This window comes from Ochotona princeps, chromosome 9 (assembly GCF_030435755.1).
Source record: "Ochotona princeps isolate mOchPri1 chromosome 9, mOchPri1.hap1, whole genome shotgun sequence".
NCBI lineage: Eukaryota > Metazoa > Chordata > Mammalia > Lagomorpha > Ochotonidae > Ochotona > Ochotona princeps.
In genome coordinates, this window is record NC_080840.1 from 57245389 (window position 1) to 57264361 (window position 18973).

Below are 18973 nucleotides of genomic sequence, written 5' to 3' on the forward strand. Positions count from 1 at the left end.
TGAAAACTACTAGCCATGCCATTCCTAACCAAATTTCCATATCCTTTTAGGAATGTGTTTGCTTACTTGAGACTCTACTCTGCTGTTCACCAATAGTCACTGAGTACGTGGGTCTAGCCAAATTCTTCCTTCCGTTTCTCTCTCTTTCTTTTTTCTTCTTTGGCATTTCATGGATTTTTAAAAAAAATTTCAACTTTAAATTAATGTTTAACAAATTATATAAATTCTGTAAACATAGATATTTCATATATATATAACTGTATTATTGACAGTATACATATTTGTATGCAGACATACATATCTGTGTGCAGTTTTAAGTGAATGAAACAATATTTATCGCTAGAGCTACTTTTATTTATGTGGTATGATAAAAAGCAAAACACCTTTTACTATTTTACAAGAAGTAGTCTATACTTTGGAAAGGGCAATAAAAATAGCTTAAAGTTCAGTAGTGGTTATTTCTCTATTCTCTTGAATCCATTCAGTATGGCAGACAATGGCACCAGCATCCTCTTTGAATGCTGGACAGTTCCGCTATAGATCTCTTGCTGGGTAAAGAATTATTACATTTGCAGGAAAACAGGCATGGCATGAAACTATGATACATAATGAGCATTCCCATAGCTTCAATAGTTCTTACTGATATCACATATGTGCTGAATACTACAAAGGGAATATATTCAGCGTTGAGCTAATGGGCTTTAAATAAATTCACCATAGATTTAGCCACACAAGAGCTCAAAAAGTACTTGATTCTGGCTCTTAGGAGAAACAAGGTACTAATGTTTTCAATTACAACAAACATTTAATAATAGTTTTCAATTTCTCTGTTTTTCTTTGAAAGTTGTCATCAAGGTTGCTTTGTTGGTGGCAAAGGTGACATATGCAGCCTGTTGTGTCTCTACCTCAAAGGCAGCAGAACTGAAGGAATGTCAGTGGAGTGGTCCAAGCCTAATTCTCCCTGAGCACCAGCTAGCTCACGGTGCAGCAGAAGAGATTTCCTTGGTGCAAACATCTGGCTTAGCAGTTAAGTCAGTGCTCTGCTTGTCTGCACCCTCGATTGGAGTGCCTGGTTGGAGTCCCCACGTCCCTCTTCAGATCAGCTTACTACCCATGAGCACCCTGGGAAGCAATAAATGATGGTGAAAGTTCTTGGGATCCTGCCACCCATCTAAGGGGACCCATATGGAATTCCAGGCTCTTAATTTCAGCCTGGCCCGGGCATGGCTATTATAGCCATTTAAGGAGTAAACTAGCAGATGGACAATCAAGCAATGCCTCTCTCTTTCTCTCTCTGCCTTTCAGATAAAATGAAAATAGATAAGCAAAAAAAATTGTTTCCCTTGTATTAGACAAACTACTGATATTACAGATACTATGCCAGAAACTACCTTTTGTTATCTCAAATTATTTAGTCATATGTAATACTCTATTTTGAAAATCTGAAAATTATCCATGGGTAAACATTTTTCTAAGAAAGAATTTAAAATTTATTTCCTTTTTAAAACATCCAGTTTATGTAATTGTGTTATTTTTCAGTAATAAACAATAAAAAACTGAGTCGAATATTTACCACTGATACTAAGTATTCTGCCAGTTCATAGTGATCAAATAATGAAGCTCTGAAAAAAAAACAGAATTAAACTATTACTGATAAAAGGTATAAAATAAAAATTAAGGAATTACTGATATAAACTTGGGAAGTGATAGAGTCTAAAAGGGAACTTATCTGGCCATTGAAAAACATACTTAAACATTACTGAATTAGGAGGCTTTCAAAATGTATAGTTGATTCTGATTAGCATAGTATTTTCAAAGTACAAACAATAAGGTAATACCACATTTATCACAAAATTTAAAACCACATTTATCACATTTTTTTAGCAAATACATTTGCTCCTGTAAATTCCTCATGAAGTGTTCTGAAGGGATAGTAACATCTCTCCCAAGAAAGAAAAGACAACACATGGTTGGTTGTGGGAAATAGCAGGCTCTAAAATGCTCCCCCATAAAGATGCTCTTTGGCAAAAGGTAACAGAGAAGCAGTAGGCATCCTCTTTTTGATGAAACCACAATAATTATGCAGATAACTGAAGTCATTTTTATATCACTGCAAAGCCAGTCATAATAAAGCCAAGTAAAATTTTTAGTTTTGGTAAAACATCACCATGAAACAAAACTATAAAATCTTGTTTCCAACTAAAAACCCCACTTTCTCTATGCAATACAATACTATCTCACCCATTCTTGGCCTTCATATATACATTTCAGAACTAGGCGGACAGTTTTTATAAATAATCCAACCTTCTTGTAATATGATTAAAGTATACAAGGGGACTTAAAAGGTTCATTAAAAATGGGATAATTCGAAGGTAAGGTTATTTTGACAAAAAAATTAATTTTTTGTAAAATTCACTTTATCTGAGCTTTGTGAAAACCTTTTTCATTAATTAATTTTTAATAATTTAGGAAATGGATTAAAAAATTGAAGCTACATTTTCGCAACAGAATTCCTTCTTACATATATTTTTATATTAAAATTGTGTTCTAAGGAAACACAGTATCTATACTCAAATCAACAGGTTTTCAAATTGCCAAATATTGGAATAAGAAAGAGGTGTTTTTTTTTTAATTCCTAAACCTCATCCCAGGGATTCTGATATAATCTTGCCTAAGAACCAGCATTTGGTGTTTTCTATGCTTCTTTATGTTCTAACGTGCAACAGTTTAAAAACCTCTAGAGACTTTAGTAAAAATTGAGGTTTTTTTTAATTGTTTACTTTCATTTGAGTGGCAGCTTTTACATATAAATCTTCCATCCACTGGCTCACTCCCTGAATGGCCACAGCGGCCAGCACTGAGCCAATCTGAAGCCAGGGGCAAGGCATCTCTTCTATGTCTCCCATGTGGGTACAAGGGTCCAAAGACTTGGGCTGGTCTTCACTGCTTTCCAAGCACATGAGCACGGAGCTGGAGGGAAAGCAGAGCAGCAGGGATGCAAACCGGTGGCCATATATATGCGATGTCAATATTGCCCGTGGAAGATTAGTTTGCTCTACCACTGCTCAGGCTCCCAATTTATTTTTTTTCATTTCAATGAATATTTTCTTTCTTCATTTAGATTTCCAACTGAATTTTTTCATATAAAAAATCCTGAATTCACATATTTCATTTTAATTTTAATAATCCTCAATGACCACAGTGCATTTTTACACATCTAGCTATTCCTTGTTTTATTTTTGTGAATGACTTAGATATCTTTATCTTAGAATTGTTTTAGTATTGACCACTGCTTCTATTTCCTTAGAAATAAATTAATCTGGGGCCCAGCATGGTAGCTTAGTGGCTAAAGTCCTCACTTTGCATAAGCTGGGATCCTATATGGACACATGTTCACATCCCAGCTGCTCCACTGCCCTTTCAGCTTTCTGGCCTGGGAAAACAGTCAAGGATGGCCCAAAGCCTTGGGACTCTGCACCCACATGGAAGACCCAGTAGAGTCTCCTGGCTCCTGGCTTCTGACCAACTCAGCTCCAACCTTTGCGGCCACTTGGGGAGTGAACCAACAGGTCTAAGATCTTTCCCTCTGTCTCTCCTTCTCTCTGTAAAGCTGACTTTCCAGTAAAAATGAATAAATCTTTAAAAAGAAATAAATTTATCTTTTACTGATTGTGTTGCTTTTTTGTAAAAGTTCAGTTTGAAAATCATCCTAAATTGGATAACTTGCTGCACCTGGTACTTTTATTAATTTCTCCATGCATCTCCTCCTACTCTGTTTAAAAATAAATCTTATATCAGTACCTAGAGCTTCTTTTTCTCTTGGAGATATTATATGTTCAGTTAGTTACCGGAAGTATCAGTTTTTGTCTGCCATTTCCAGACTTCCAGCTTGCTCACAGATCTGTGATACATGTGTGCTTGAGTGCATGCATTGGAGGTTAGGGGTGGGGTGAGAGAAAAAAAACAGTTCATCTCAGCCATCATTTCATTCAAGCAGAGCATTCAGTCTTTGTCATCCCAAAGAAACAGAGCTGCCTTCTGTTCCAGTATCTAGTGAATATACAGATTTGGACACTCCCCTGACATGTGTCTGTATTAAATTACATAGAAATATTTCTTTCTTCCAGTGACTTGGTGATGACTTCTTAAAATGCTGTATGTGTTGAAGATAAATGTTTAGCACTGTGGGAATGTTCAGGATGGATTAGGGTGATGGATAAGGGTGATGTTGAATTTGAAAATGACCCCTAGAACTCCTTTGTTGGAAATGTGGTCCTTGATGCATCAGTGCTCAGAGGGGGTCATGGGGATGGCACTGAGGGCACTGCATCACCAGTGAGTGGTTTTGCCATGGAATTGAGGGCTCCTTAGTGCACTTGCTCTGTCTCCTCACATGTCCCCTCTGTCATGCAGTAGGAAAGCCATCTACAGATATCCACACTTGGTGGCTTACTTCCAAATCTACAGAACCTGTCTATGGTCAAACTATCCTGAATGTATCCCATCTCAGGGCCTGGTTAGTACTTGGATGGGAGAACCATAACCTAAATGCAACCCTAACATTTGTAAGATACTCATATAGTCACAGTAACATATCACAGACTTAGACACATGGCAAAGGTGAAACATTCAATTTGTTTCTTCTCCATTGCCTTCACTAAAACTGGAGTTAAAGCATGGAGAACTGAAATCGATTAGAAAAGATTTGGGAACTAATCTTTAGTCTGCATTCACTGAGCTAAAAACAATCCAGAAGATACTATTGAAGATAATATTTTTTGAGAAGTTATTTCACTTTCTACTTTGATCCCCATGGGACACAGAGATTCCAATTAACTCTGCTCACTACCTCTGTTTTTTTCTCTTTCAACTATAGAAACTTTGCTATCACACTTCCAACTTTTTCCAGCAACATAAATAGATTTCAAAACTAAAAACAGTAGGTAAAAACTTGCCTATGAAGTAGGGTCTCATGATTGCCATCGACTGCATTAACAATGTCACTGGTACCGGAATAGGATGATATCATCAGTTTAACAATCTCAGTGGCTCCTTGGCTGGCAGCAAAATGAAGGGCCGTGCACTTCGCATTCTGGAAAGTTTGGATACCAGAATCAATATTTACCTCTCAGTTCAAATATACAACATTTTTAGTTGTGATTCTCTTTTCCTCAGGTGAATAAGTTTAAAACATCAGATATACGACGATGATGAATTCATTGAAAAGCACTACTAAGAAAGTGTAGCTAACAACATGATTCAAGTTTGAAAGCCTGTGGCACACAATTCTGGCATCATTTTCTAAATATCATTCATACACCTCTGGGACTATTGGGACTGTGTTAAATTCATTGCTGTCAGCATTTGGTGTATAATGTGATTGCAGGAGTAGCTCTGATGGCTACTCTTCACAGCTATACTAAAAGGAGATAGGGACACGGTCAAGAAGCAACAGAAAATTTAAAAATGAACCTACTCCATCTCCAGAAATCACAGCACTTTCAGGCAGGTGTGAAGGGAGAATGTGATCCCCTGAAACTGAAGAGGCTGAAGGAAGGAAGACTTGAATCATAGAATTTGAGTCAGAGATGCCAGGCGTGAGGTCAGAACCCAAGCTCAGCCAGATACATATGCTCAGAAATCAATTAAGGGGTCCTTTGGTTCAGACAACAGTGCTTCAGAAAGGAACTATAATCATAGACATTAAAGATTAATCTTATATGTTCCTGGCTAACGTTAATTATCTATCATTGCCTTTTGAGTGTAGACTTTCCTCCATTCATTTACTGGAAGTGCAATGCAATATAGCTTTTTTTTTACAAAAAAAAAAAAAAAAACTGAGTCTACAGTTGCTTGTTTAGCTCTCAAAAGCATTCATCTGGATTGAAATTTGAGTTCTACTCCTTCACCTCTGCATGAACAGAAGGGAAGATCTCTTTTGTACAATATTCCTTCCCCAAATAAAGCAGCTATAAGACAGCTATAAAGCCTTTGTGAAAATATTCTATGATGATACCAAAGTAAATGTGTCATGGAGAATATAAACCACCACCTCTTTTTGGTCTATGCGCGCACCATTGTCCAGGCACAATTTAATCATTTCCAAATCACCACTCTGAACTGCAAAATGGAGCGGGCTGGCATTTCGAGTGTTCACAAAGTTTATCTGATACTCTCTGCGATATCCAAGTTTTTCACCTTTGGAAGAAGATAATATTTAAGTCAAATACTTAAAATAAACAATATTTTTTTAAAGCAAAGACATTTAGACTTACACAAAGCCTGGGTGTAAATTCTATTAAATGTTTTGAGAAGTAATAGCATCTTCACAACAAATATTTTTAACATACAGAAAGTAGAAAAACATGTACTCAAGATCAATGTTGCGCCAAAGCATGTGAAATAATATCCTGTGATGCCAGCATCCCATATGGACAACGGTTTAAAAAATGGCTGCTCCACTCCTGATGCAATACAGCTAAGGAAAACAGCAAAAGATGGTCCAAGTGCTTGAACACCTACAATGTAACTAACAGACCCAGATGAATCTCCTGGGTCCTGGCTTCCACTTGGCACAGTCCTAACCATTTAGATCATGTGGGAAGTAGACCAGCTGGTAGATTTTCTTTTTGTCTCTCCCTCTTTCTTTGTAACTCTGCCTTCCAAGTAACAAAAACCTTTAAAAAAAAAAAAAATATATATATATATACTTTACTCACCATACTCCAGTAATAATTCCAAGCATTTTTTAGCACCTGAAAATGCAGCGTGGTGAACAGGGAAACATTTCCATTTGTTTGCTTTGCATATCCTTGCACCCTTTTTTAACTGGAGAAGAAAGAAAAGAGAGAATGAAAAATTCCAATAACAGATTTTTAGCCCAAATCATAATGGTAAAAAGAATTCATGCACCTTGCTATGGTCATTTCATTAGTCTGTGCCTATTTTAAAGTATGTAGAAAACTTGATTGTATGAAATCTTTGCAAGAAGATAATTTTAGAATTAGGATAAGATTGTGAAATGGGAGTACTTTACAACTTCCAAATAGGAATTAAAATCAAATCACAATAATACCAATCTTGATATCCCAGCAAATTAAAAATCAGCTCATTTTCAATAGGATTAGTGATATTTCTGAAAACATCATTTATGGTTGCTGTATTCATTCTGAATACATAATTGGATATGTAAGTGCAGAAAAGTGAAACAAGGCTTCCATCTTGCACATTAAATAAAAGTCAATTCAAAATAGATCAAGGATATAAACATACCATCTGATACCTTAAATCAACTAGAAGAAAATATCAGTGAAATTTTGCAAGACACAGGTATAGGCAAAAAAAAAAACCTTGGAAAAGATCCCAAAAACATAGGGACTAAAAATTTTAAAAACAGGACCTGGAACAATAGCCTAGCAGCTAAAGTCTTTGCCTTGAACATGCCAGAATCTCATATGGGCATGGTTCTAGTCCCGGAGGCCACACTTTCCATCCAGCTCCCTGCTTGTGGCCTGGGAAAGCAGTCAAGGATGACCCAAGGCCTTGGACCCTGCACCCACCCACATGGGAAACCTGGAAGAACTCCTGGTTTTGGTTTGGCTCAGCTCCAGCCATTGTGTTCACTTGGGGAGTGAATCATCAGACGGAAGGTCTTCCTTTCTGTCTCTCCTCCTCCTCTCTCTCTATCTGACTTTGCAATAAAGATAAAATGAATCTTTAAAAAATAAAATAAAATAAAAATTAAAAAAAAACAAAATGGGATTACATCAAAGCAAACAAGCTTCTACACCACAAAGCAAACCACCAATAAAGTGAAGAGTCAGTTAACAGAATGTGAGAAAATATGCACAAACTTTAACCAATAGAGGATTAATACATAGAAAATAGAAGGAGCTCACGAAACTCAACAACATTAAAACTAACAGTTTAGTTAAGAAATGGGAAAACCAGGTGGGAAGAGGAGTTTCACCAGGAATGAAGGAGGTGAACACAGGAAAAGAATTGTCCAGCCTGCTGATTTGTTTGATTCAACCAGAAGCATAGACCGAGCAGCAAATCCCAAAAAGGCAGTACAGGAATAGGGTGGATCTCACAGCACAACCCCCACCAGAAACACATCAAGTGCTACTTTGCATAGGGAAGAAAAGTCCATGGGACAGGACTGAGCATGCACTAAGCTCGGATTGAACTCATGCCTGGCTCAGTACATTGCACTGACATGGCAACCTACAAGTTCCACCAAAATTAGGTTCAGGTAGCCCCCAGACATAATGGCCAGAGAATCAAGAAATCCACCAGTGGCACACCAGGCACCATTTTGTACAGTGAGGCAAGGCTTTGAGACTGGAAGGTACTCACTTCTGGCTCAATGCACTGCAATGGTCCCACAGGGAAAATAATCCCAACTTTGGCAATATACAGATCAAAATAGGTCCAGGTAGCTCTCAGACATAATGGCCAGCAAAGTTCTGTCAATAACAGCACCAACAACAACCTAGTTATTTAGGGCACCTGGTGTCTTCATATTCCTGGGAACTGCTAGAACCACAGTGAGAAAAGGTTGTACAGACAATGCAGCAGCCACAGCACAGGATCACAGAAAGTACAAAGTGGTGAGCCAGGAGCTGGGCTACAGAGACCATGGTGGAAGCCTAACATGAGACTAGATTTTAAAATCCCTAGAGGGAGTGCACAAGTGAATGCAAAGAACTCAGTACCAGACACAATAAGTAAAACTGAACTGCAGACCTATGGGTGACACAACTTAGAAACCTGCCCTCAGAAGAATCTGCTAACCAGAAGTACAATGACCAACTCCAAAAGAAGAGATAGAGACACATGACTATTACTGAAGACTCTGCTGCAAAGGAGCAAAATCCTTTCCCAAACCCAGAGTTAACTGAAAAATACATCGAGAAAACAGGGTATACAGAATTCAGAAAACTCATTATAAAGCTTCTTATCAAGAAGTACATACAAGTTCAAGGAATTCAAGAAATATGTCATGCAGGAAATAGCAACACTGAGACAAAATCAAGCCAAATTATTTGCAATGAAAGACACAATGGAGCAAATTAAAATTTAGTGGAAAATCTCCATAATAGAATGAATGAGGCAGTAGAGTCTCAGAATTGGAAGATATTTCCTTTCAAATTTGGGAACTGATAAAAAAATAACTAGAAGAGAAGCTGAGTCAAACTAAGAAAAAGTATTCAAGAATTAAGTGACATTATTAAAAGGTCAAATACAAGAGTTCCTGGAGTTACTGAAGGCACAAAAAGAGAGTCTGGGTTTTAAAAAAAAATGTATTCAATGAGATAATAAAGAAAAACACCCCTAATCTGGAGAAAGAATTGGAAAATAACATCCAGGAGGGGAACAGAACTCTCGATAGGGTTGACCAAAAGTAATCTTCACAACAACACGTGATAATCAAGCTCTCTTCAGTTAAACATAAGGAAAATATCCTTAAATGTGCACAAGAAAAAATCAAATGACATCTAGACAAATGACAACCAGACTCACAGCTGACCTCTCACAGGAAAGTCTATAAGCCAGAAGAGAATGGAGAGACATTCTAGATTCTAAAAGGAAAAAAAAAGTCTGCCTGGAATAATGTACCTAGCAAAGCTTTCCTTTGTCCTTCAAAATTAAATAAAATTCTTCCACAGTAAAGAAAAGCTCAAAGAATCATGTCTTTTCCAGATCTGCCCTACAAATGATACTTAAAGATGTTCTCTTGACAGAGAAAAGGAATAGCATCTACCAAAATCAAAGACAAATGTGAAGAACAACTCAGTAAATAATAACAGAAGACTAAATCAAACAATGAATAATCCATTGCTAAAATGACAGGACTAAATTACCATCTATTCACATTAATCCTAAATGTAAAATGGTTTAAACTCATCGGTCAAACCCCAGATTGGTAGACTGGATCAAAAAGCAAAACCCATATATACATTGCCTACTGGAAACACATCTCACCAACAAAGATCAGAAGAAACTATATCTCATGGTATTTGATGTGCAGGTAGTATATGTTAAAACTTACTCGTACATTTAAATATCAGGTAAATATTATTGGAATAATTTTATCCCATTTTCCTTCTCTCTGAGATTAGTGTATATAAAAAACTTGGTGACAAAAATATGTGATATGGCCCAGAAAACGTAAGAGGCTAAGGAACATTGAAAGGGAGACATGTACTGGAATTTCAGAAGTATACTTGGGTAGTGCACCACTTGAAGCAGGGTATACTGCTGAGTCAGGCCTCTGATTGGCTCACTATAGTCAGGGATGCTCACTATAGTCAGACCTCAAATCATTAAATCACATCTGTCCTTTTTGAGAGTTCACTGCAAAAATTTCTTTGAATCTTGGGAACAGAAATGACAGTTATACTTTTGGCTTTTATGTTATAGGCCCAATCTTCATGCAACTGACTACATTCTGGTGATCATCTGGAAACTCAGAGTCAAGTTTATGACCTGGCTTTATTAAAATAGAGGTTATCAGACTTTTGCATTTTATATTTTGACCACAAGCATTGCCTTAATCTTTTCTACCAATATTTTCATTCATTTCAATTTTCTAAAATTTTCTTTTATTCTATATTGTTAGTCTTCTGTAAGCAATCTAAGATCCACTTAGGATTTAAGTGTTGCATACATCTACACAAATATACAGAATATTTTTCTCATCCCACATTCTGTATTATTTTCCCAAGGTGAGAAAATGAAGGGAGATTGCAAATAACAGTGTTGAATTCATGTAAAGAAAAAGAATGGCCCATGTACAAACCAGAATCTCCAATGCTTCACTGTTATCTTTAGAGCATGCGGTTATCACAGCTGTGTTTCCATTTTCTCCTTCCAAATCAATATCTGTTCCACTGTAGTCAGTCAAGATCTACAAAAAAGGTGGGGAACAATCACCAAAGAATCAAAAAGCAACTGTCATATTCTATCAGGTCAAGCTACTGCCTATGATGCCAGCATCGTACATGAGTTCAAGCCCCAGCTGCTCCAGTTCCACAGCAGTTCTAATCCCTGTTGCTCTGCTTCTCATCCAGCTTCATGCTCATGTGCCAGGGGAAGCAACAGGAGATGGCATTCCAAGCTTCTGACCTTGACGTGGCCATTGTGGTTGTTGGCCATTTGGGGAGTGAACCAGCAGACAGAAAGTCTCTCTCACTCTCTTTTGTTCTTTCTCTCTCTCTTTTCCTATCACTCTGTTATTTTAAGATTTATATTTTTATTGCAAAGTCAGATATAGATAGAGAGGAGATGAGACAGAGAGGAAGATCTTCCATCCAATGATTCATTCCCCAAGTGAACCCAGTGGCTGGAGTTGTGCCGATCCAAAGCCAGGAGCCAGGAGTTCTTCCAGGTCCCCCACGTGGGTGCAGGGTCCAAGGCCTTGGACCTTCCTTGACTGCTTTCCCAGGCCACAGCCAGGGAGTTGGATGGAAAGTGGGGCCCCTGGGACTAGAACCAGTGCCCATTTGGGATCCTGGCATGTTCAAGGCAAAGACTTCAGCTGCTAGGCCATCAATTACTTTGTCTTTAAAATAATTAAAATAGTAAAATTAAATCTTTACACAGAAACAAACTTGGAGATTTTCAAATGAGCTCCTGGTCTTTCACAATATTATATTATCTTGATTGCTTGAGGCCCTGCATTATTCCTCATTTCTCATGCCTCTCCTACACAAATTTTTGCACAGAGGGTACAAAATGTATTCAACAGATGGATGAATACATTTTAGCATTGCATCAATTAAGACAATATTGATTTTTGGAATTGGAAATAAGAAATGCAAATAATTGTTAACATAGTCTCAATTTTCTCACTTATATTGAGTGAGATACCTCAACTAATATATTTAAGAGCATAAATATCAGGAGCCGTTTGAAATGTAGAGAAGATAAATAGAAAAGAACGGGAAGGAGAAGAGGGGGAGGAGATTATTGCCACAGGCCATTCTGATCAACTCCTCAGACTTCCGTGAGGTTTCTCTGCTGAAACAGGTCCTCAGCACTCCCCTTTCCCTTCACTTATTTATTCATTTAGTAGTCAAAAATTACCAGAGAAGTGTTGAGGACTGTCTGTGTTCATATTAGCAAGATATAGTCCCTCCTTCAAGGATAACCATCCAGTGGGGGAAGAAAAGCACACGAAGGTTTGTTGACAAAATCATGTAGTACAGTGGATTAAGCAGCTGCAAGCAGGGTGGCATTCTATATGAGTGCCTGTTCAAGACCTGGTTACCCCACTTCCATTTCAGCTCTGTGTTAATGTGCTGGGTCCATGCAGTGGGTGTGGAGGACAGGAAGGTGTGTGGAGAACTGTTCCCCTGCAGGCAAGGCCACGAGGAATTTTCTGCTGCATGGCAGGGCCCAGTGGATGTCTCTGCAACCACCTGAAGGCAGTTCCACCTCTCTTTGCATGGACACCTGACTACCCCACTAAGAATTATGTAATCTATTTAGGCATTGTTTGCCACTGCAGAGTTGGCTTTTACTATCAATGTGAACTTGGAAGTTGATGTTGCTGATAAGGTCTTGCAAAAGGGCCTTTTATAATTCATGCTGTCTCTGTCTCTGCTGCCTCCATTTGACCCTCTTTCTGTGATGCATTTCCTCCCTTAACTGATTCAAGATTAATTTGTAGAAAGAGGATTGTAGTAGGGATATGTTACTGATTGATACGTACCATCTATTGAGAACTTCCTGACCACAGGAAAATAACATCCTGCTATAAGGTGAAACAAGAGGCAGAATTATCCTTGGAAGCACCCACTTCACCATGATAGAAAAAGTCTATGCCAGAGCTTGTGACTGCTTCTGTATAAACAAAGGGGACAGCTTTCTTGCATTGTCCATTATGATCATGAAATCATAGTGGGTCTGTTTCTTTCCTCTCTATGCTTACTCCATGAACTCTTCTCAAGTTCCTAACTCGGCTGGAGCTGGCCTCTGACACTAATGCTTCTGAGGAGGCAACAGAAGACAGCCCCAAGTGCTTGGATCCATGCACGCATGTGGGAGACTCAGTAGAAGCTCTGAGAACCTGGCTTCAGCCTCACCTGACCCTGGCCACTGCAGTCATTTGAGAAGTGACCATCTTTCAAATAAACAAATCTTAAAAGAAATCTCACGCTTGAAATTAGGACACAGCTATCACAATGAGCAATAGGTTCCCCACTACTTCCATGCTATATTTAAGGGAGCTAAGGTCTCCCAGGGGCGAAGGGTTTTCAACTAAGGATAACATGGATCTCATGAATCTCTGTTGAGTTGCAGATAATTAGGCTTTGTTGTGGCTGCATCCAATAGCCAGATCATTATCAATACTCTTTCTGCAGGAAACCCTATGTTCCAGGTAGACTGCCTGGGAAGTGAACCTCTGGAAAATGATCCACTTATAAACTGCAGTTTCGTGTAAGGAGGCATGTTTGCTTCCTAGTAGGCCTATGAGATCTGAGGCAGAGTTTAAAAATCATGTCTTGAATCTTACCCTTAAGGCATTTATCAGCGTTTCCTTGATTTGATCATACTTATCCTTGAACATTGAAAAACAATGAGAGTTCTCATTAGTAAGTGTCCTAATCATGGTGTCAGGTCATCCAGGCTGACAAAAATAATAAATCCTGATTGTTTTTCTGTTTTCACCACCTTCTAGTTATCAAACAAGTTGGGTAAGACCTGAACTTGAGAACATAAAGATGAGAACAAAGTTCTCAATTCTTGTTTTCATCAGCGAAGTGACATGAACCAAGTTATTGAATTCTCTGTATGCTTCAGTTTACTCAGCTGTGAAACGGGGATATAATAGTCTTACTGATTTTTTTCAGTGATTACTTACTATACTAAAACACACAGCTCTTAAAAAAGCTCTTGGTAGATAAGCATTATCTGATAGAGACAGGGCTGCCATCATCATTATCACTTGGTGGAGAGCCATGTGAATGTTGTCATCATTGCATTTCAGTTGTCCTGGATGCTTGCAATGGCTATTCTGGACCAGAGAGAACTAGACTGGAAACCTAGACCTTCATGGAAGACCAGCCTCTGGGAGTCACCGGTAACCTCACCTTCACCACCTCGTTGTACATGTTCTGCACCGCTACGTGAAGAGGCGCCATCATGTTGTTGTTTTGGACATTCGGGTTTGCTCCTTTGCTGAGAAGAAACTTAATACTTTCAACTTTGTTTTTTTCTGTGGCCCAATGCAGAGGTGTGTTTCCATAATCATCCATCATATTCACCGCTAGAAAAAGATGCCAAAATCTGGATTAGCTTTTTGCTTGGCCTGTGTTCAACAACTCCTGAGTGCCTACTCACACTGCCAACTGCTACTACTTTTGGCTGCAACTTCTTTGTGAGGAATAAAAATAGAGCTTCGATTCTGAAATGTGGAATAGTCAATGTTAGGGAGCATACTGAAGTATGACACTGACTTTATTTGTTAAATTTCTTTCTAGCTTACAGAGAAGGAGGTCCTATTGCTACTGCATGCTTTTATTTGCATGAGTTGGAGAACTGTTGCTAAATATTGAAATTAAATAAAATCAAGACTACACTATTGTAACAAAATGGGAAAAATCTGATGGGGGTGGGAGTTTGGGGGGAATCCCAGCCTACACAAAATTGTACCACACAATCCAAAATTCAAAATAAAAAATTATTAAAAAAAGAATTATGTCAGGTACTCTACTAGTTTTCACATGACAATATTTCACTCAATCATTCAAGAGCCTGCAGAGTACCACCACCATGGTCAGTTTACAGAAAGACAAAATGCTGGGGATGAAGGTGCTAAAAAGGCTTGACAACGTCACATAGCTAGCAAGGTGTTCTGTTAATTACTACAATCTCCTTCCTACTTGATCTCTTTGTGACAACTGATCCTTCTAACTCATTTAACCCAGCAGTTTCTCCCTGGCATACGTGTGTATCACCACTGTCTTCACCATCCTCTCCATCATTTCTCTGACTTTCCCTATGCTATGTACTTTTTTATGTTGTTGCCCTACTCTTTCTTATCTTGGCTAGCACAGTCTCTGAAAGGATTTTTCCACAATTCTGTAATCTCATCAAGTTTCTGTGCAGTTAGGGCTCTGGATGGATGGACCTTACCTTTTATATATCTAGTTGTTTTCTGCATATTTTCAAATACGGACCTTTTAAACTCAGTATGGCCAAGTCTCTCTTACTTACCATCTTTTCTCTTTTATTCTATGACTCCTTTTAGGAAGATGGGTATGCAATTAGCAAAATCTGAACTAGGACTCTAAAAGTTGAACTCCATGCTGCTTACTCTTTACCTTTTTATTCCTCTAAACACTGTTGCTACTACATTCAAATACTTCTTAAAATTCTCTTTCTGCTATTCCAAAAATCTCACAACCCTGAAAGATTTTCATCTCTTTACTGTTAAAATCGATCTTCATTTAGGCTTCTGTTACTAACCCACCTTCCACTATGTCAGCAAAATCATAAATCAATCAAATTCTCTCTCTCTCCCTCTCCCTCTCTCTCTCTCTCTCCCTCTCTCTCTCTCTCTCTCCCTCCCTCCTTCCCTCACTACCTCTCCCTTTCTCTTTCTCTCTTTCTTACACACACACACACACACACACACACACACACATACACAGACCACTTAAGTCTTAGGTCTCTCTGGCATCCACTTTTCTTATCATCTACAAATTAGCATTAAATTTCTCAAATAAATCTGGATTATAGGACTTGGATTAGGGGATATAAACTGAAAAAAACATTGAAATCATATAAAAGTACACAATTATAATAGTTTAGGTGTTTTTCTAGGTTCCACATGCCCACTATTTCATTCAAGCCTCCAAAAACATACATGTAAACATGACTAATTTTTCAAAAAGATATAGAATTAAATGTATTCAATAATTATCAGTTTAAATGTAGAACAGCCTCATGAAATAGTATAGAAGAATCCATTAAAAGTCCATGAATTTTTATGATTTATCTGATAATTCTATGAAAGCTACTGGTTGTTGTGAAATATCCTACATCTCTGTACTAGTTGTTTTCAGTGGAAAACATTAAGACAAAGCCCTTTGTAGGGAAACTTACTCTCTTCAATGAAATAGTCAGGCCCTTTGTAATCGGATACTAATCAGTCCTATAGAATTACTTTATGCTGCTCTGCTCAGTGAAACAAAAGGGATGGTGGACTTCTAAAGCTCTCATTGCACGAGTGTGTTACCTTCAAAAGAGGAGTCACTGATGATCATCTCCATCAGCTCCACTCGCCCTTCTGCTGCTGCGTGATGCAGGGGGTAGTCATTCTCATCCTGTTTGCTTAATTTTCTTCGGTTCTTGATAAACTTTTGGAATCCACATGCATCTCCTCCAAACACCACCTGAAAGTACATATAGAAAAAACAGTCGCCTTCAAGTAGATGTTGCAATTCAGTGGGTTAAGTCACTGTAAGCAATTCCAGCATATGTATCAGGGTGCGAGCTCAACTCCCAGATTCTCTGCTTTCTCGAGCTTCTTCTTAATGCAACTGGGAAGTACGTGAATGGTGTCCCAGGTATTTGAGGCCCAAACGCTCATGTGAGAGACCCAGGTAGAGTTCCTGATTCTTCAGTTGGCCTGGATTCAGCCTGGCCCAGATTCTGATGTTGCAACCATTTAGCAAGAAACCAGTGGATATAATACCTCTCTCTCTCTCTTTCACATACCCCCACTTAATCTCTTCTTCCCTCTCCTCTTTCCTCATCCCTCATCATAATTTTTGCCATTGAAAAAAATTTTTTTGTAAAAACTACCTCAAACAAGGTTATACAAAACTCACCATTTTGCTCAGTTTATATCCCTGAACAAATTGCCACCAGGGCCAACACTGTGGCACAGAAGGTGAAATCTCAGTGCGCATGATTAACATCCCATATTAAGTGCCAGTTCCACTCCCAGCCTAGTTCTGATCCAGTTTTCTGCTAATGAACTTGGGAAAGGAGCAGAAGACAGCCCAAATACTTGGTTCCTTGCCACCCACATGACAGACCTGCATGGAAGCCCAAGTTTCTGGTTTTGGTGTAGTCATACTCCAGTCATTGTGGACACTATGAAATGAACTAGTATGTGGAAGATTTCTCTCTCTCTCTCTCTCTCTCTCTCTCTCTCTCTCTGTATATATATATATATATATATATATATATATATATATATATACACACATATACATATATGCTTTCTCTGCAAATCTATCTTTCAAATAAATGAAAAAAAAACTTTTTAAAAAGTTTGTTATTGGGCCCGGCATGATAGCATAGTGGTTAAAGTCCTCATCTTGCACTCCTGGGATCCCTTATGGATGCCGGTTCTAATGCCGGCGGCCCCACTTCCCATCCAGCTCCCTGCTTGTGGCCTGGGAAAGCAGTCAAGGACGGCCCAAAGCTTTGGAACCCTGCACCCGCATGGGAGAACTGGAAGAGCTCCTGGCTCCTAGCTTCGGGTTGGCTTGGCTCCAACTGTTGCAGCTGCTTGGGGAGTAACCATCAGACGGAAGATCTTCCTCTCTGTCTCTCCTCCTCTCTGTATATCCACCTTTCCAACAAAAATAAATAAATCTTTTAAAAAAGTTTATTATTATCAGGCCTTGCACAGTAGCCTAGCAGCTAAAGTCCTTGCCTTGTACACTTTAGGATCCCATATTGGCACTGGTTCTAATCCCGGAGGCCCTGCTTCCCATCCAGCTCCATGCTTGGTGGCCTGGGAAAGCAGTTGAGGATGGCCCAAAGCCTTGGGACCCTGCACCCATGTGGGAGACCCAGAAGAAGCTCCTGGCTCCTGGCTTCAGATCAGCTCAGCTCTTGCTCTTGCAGCTGCTTAGGAAGCAAATAGCAGATGGAAGATCTTCTTCTCGTCTCTCTTACTCCCTGTATACCTGATTTTCCAATAAAAATAAATAAAGCTTTTTAAAAAGTTAATTATTCTTTATATTTACCTATATATCTATTGATCTCATAATTTGCATGAAGGTTGTCTTACACAAAAGACAACATATGACATTGGTTCTTTTGGGGTCAACTTATTTCATTGAGCAAAATAGTATCTAGTAGGAACCATCTGGTTGCAAATAGTAGAATGTCATTCCTTCTATTGGCTGAGTAGTATTTCATGGAGTAAAGGTAACACAGTTTCTTTAGTCATCTATGGGAACTGTATAATAGAGTCTGTCATGTTGGGATGAGAGGATACAATGCACTATGCATCTCTAATTCCAAATCAAAGATAGACTCGCATTGAAACTTGACAACAGGATGCTGAATTCTGCCATTCTCCATACCTACCATGTCATGATATACTTAAATAGCAGAACAATGGACTTATGATCATTTTCTGAAGGACTAAATTATTGTAATAAGATAGGGGACATCAATGGTGCAAGTGGGGAAGTCCCAGAGCCTTTGGAGCTGTATCATAAAATTAATTAATTTAAAAGGTTTGTTATCCAAAATAACTTCTCATGTTTACAGTATGATAAAATGTATTTTGAAGAACAAAAAGTGTTAACAGTCATAAAAACGTATTTAACCATTAAGGAGCATATCAAGTAAAGATTTTGATATTCTGATCACACTGTTTTGCAGAAGAAATAAAGGTATTGAGAAAACTTCAGAAGTAAACTTAAGGGTTACAATCTAAGTAACAAGCAAAAATATAGAGGAATTTGATTTCTTTGGAAAACTGTACTTAAATACATGAGGGGCTTGGGTCAGATCAATGGGTTTACATAAATGTAAAATCACGAAATCTAAATTACTTCCCCTCTGTGGCTTTTGTGTCTACAGGCAGTCCCCACTCACTCTTTCCGTATACACTGAAGCTTGCATCCCTGTGAAACATTGTTGTGTAACTCACTTACGAATCTAGAACAGCTGCCTACTCACCCAGCAATGAGTAGCAATCCCTCTTCTGGCT

The 18973-nt window shown here is 38.4% G+C and overlaps 1 protein-coding gene across 1 annotated transcript in view; it reads right to left on the reverse strand.

Annotated features, from left to right (window-relative positions):
• TRPA1 (transient receptor potential cation channel subfamily A member 1) overlaps positions 1–18973 on the reverse strand; it is a 70203-nt gene that overhangs the window by 45547 nt on the left and 5683 nt on the right. Inside the window, exons 2-8 of the mRNA XM_004588111.2 lie at positions 16250–16406; positions 14100–14275; positions 10805–10912; positions 6720–6828; positions 6053–6198; positions 4956–5092; positions 1574–1622 (exon numbers count right to left, since the gene is read on the reverse strand). Coding sequence (XP_004588168.2) covers positions 1574–1622; positions 4956–5092; positions 6053–6198; positions 6720–6828; positions 10805–10912; positions 14100–14275; positions 16250–16406 — 882 coding nt within the window. The remainder of the gene's footprint in view (positions 1–1573; positions 1623–4955; positions 5093–6052; positions 6199–6719; positions 6829–10804; positions 10913–14099; positions 14276–16249; positions 16407–18973) is intronic.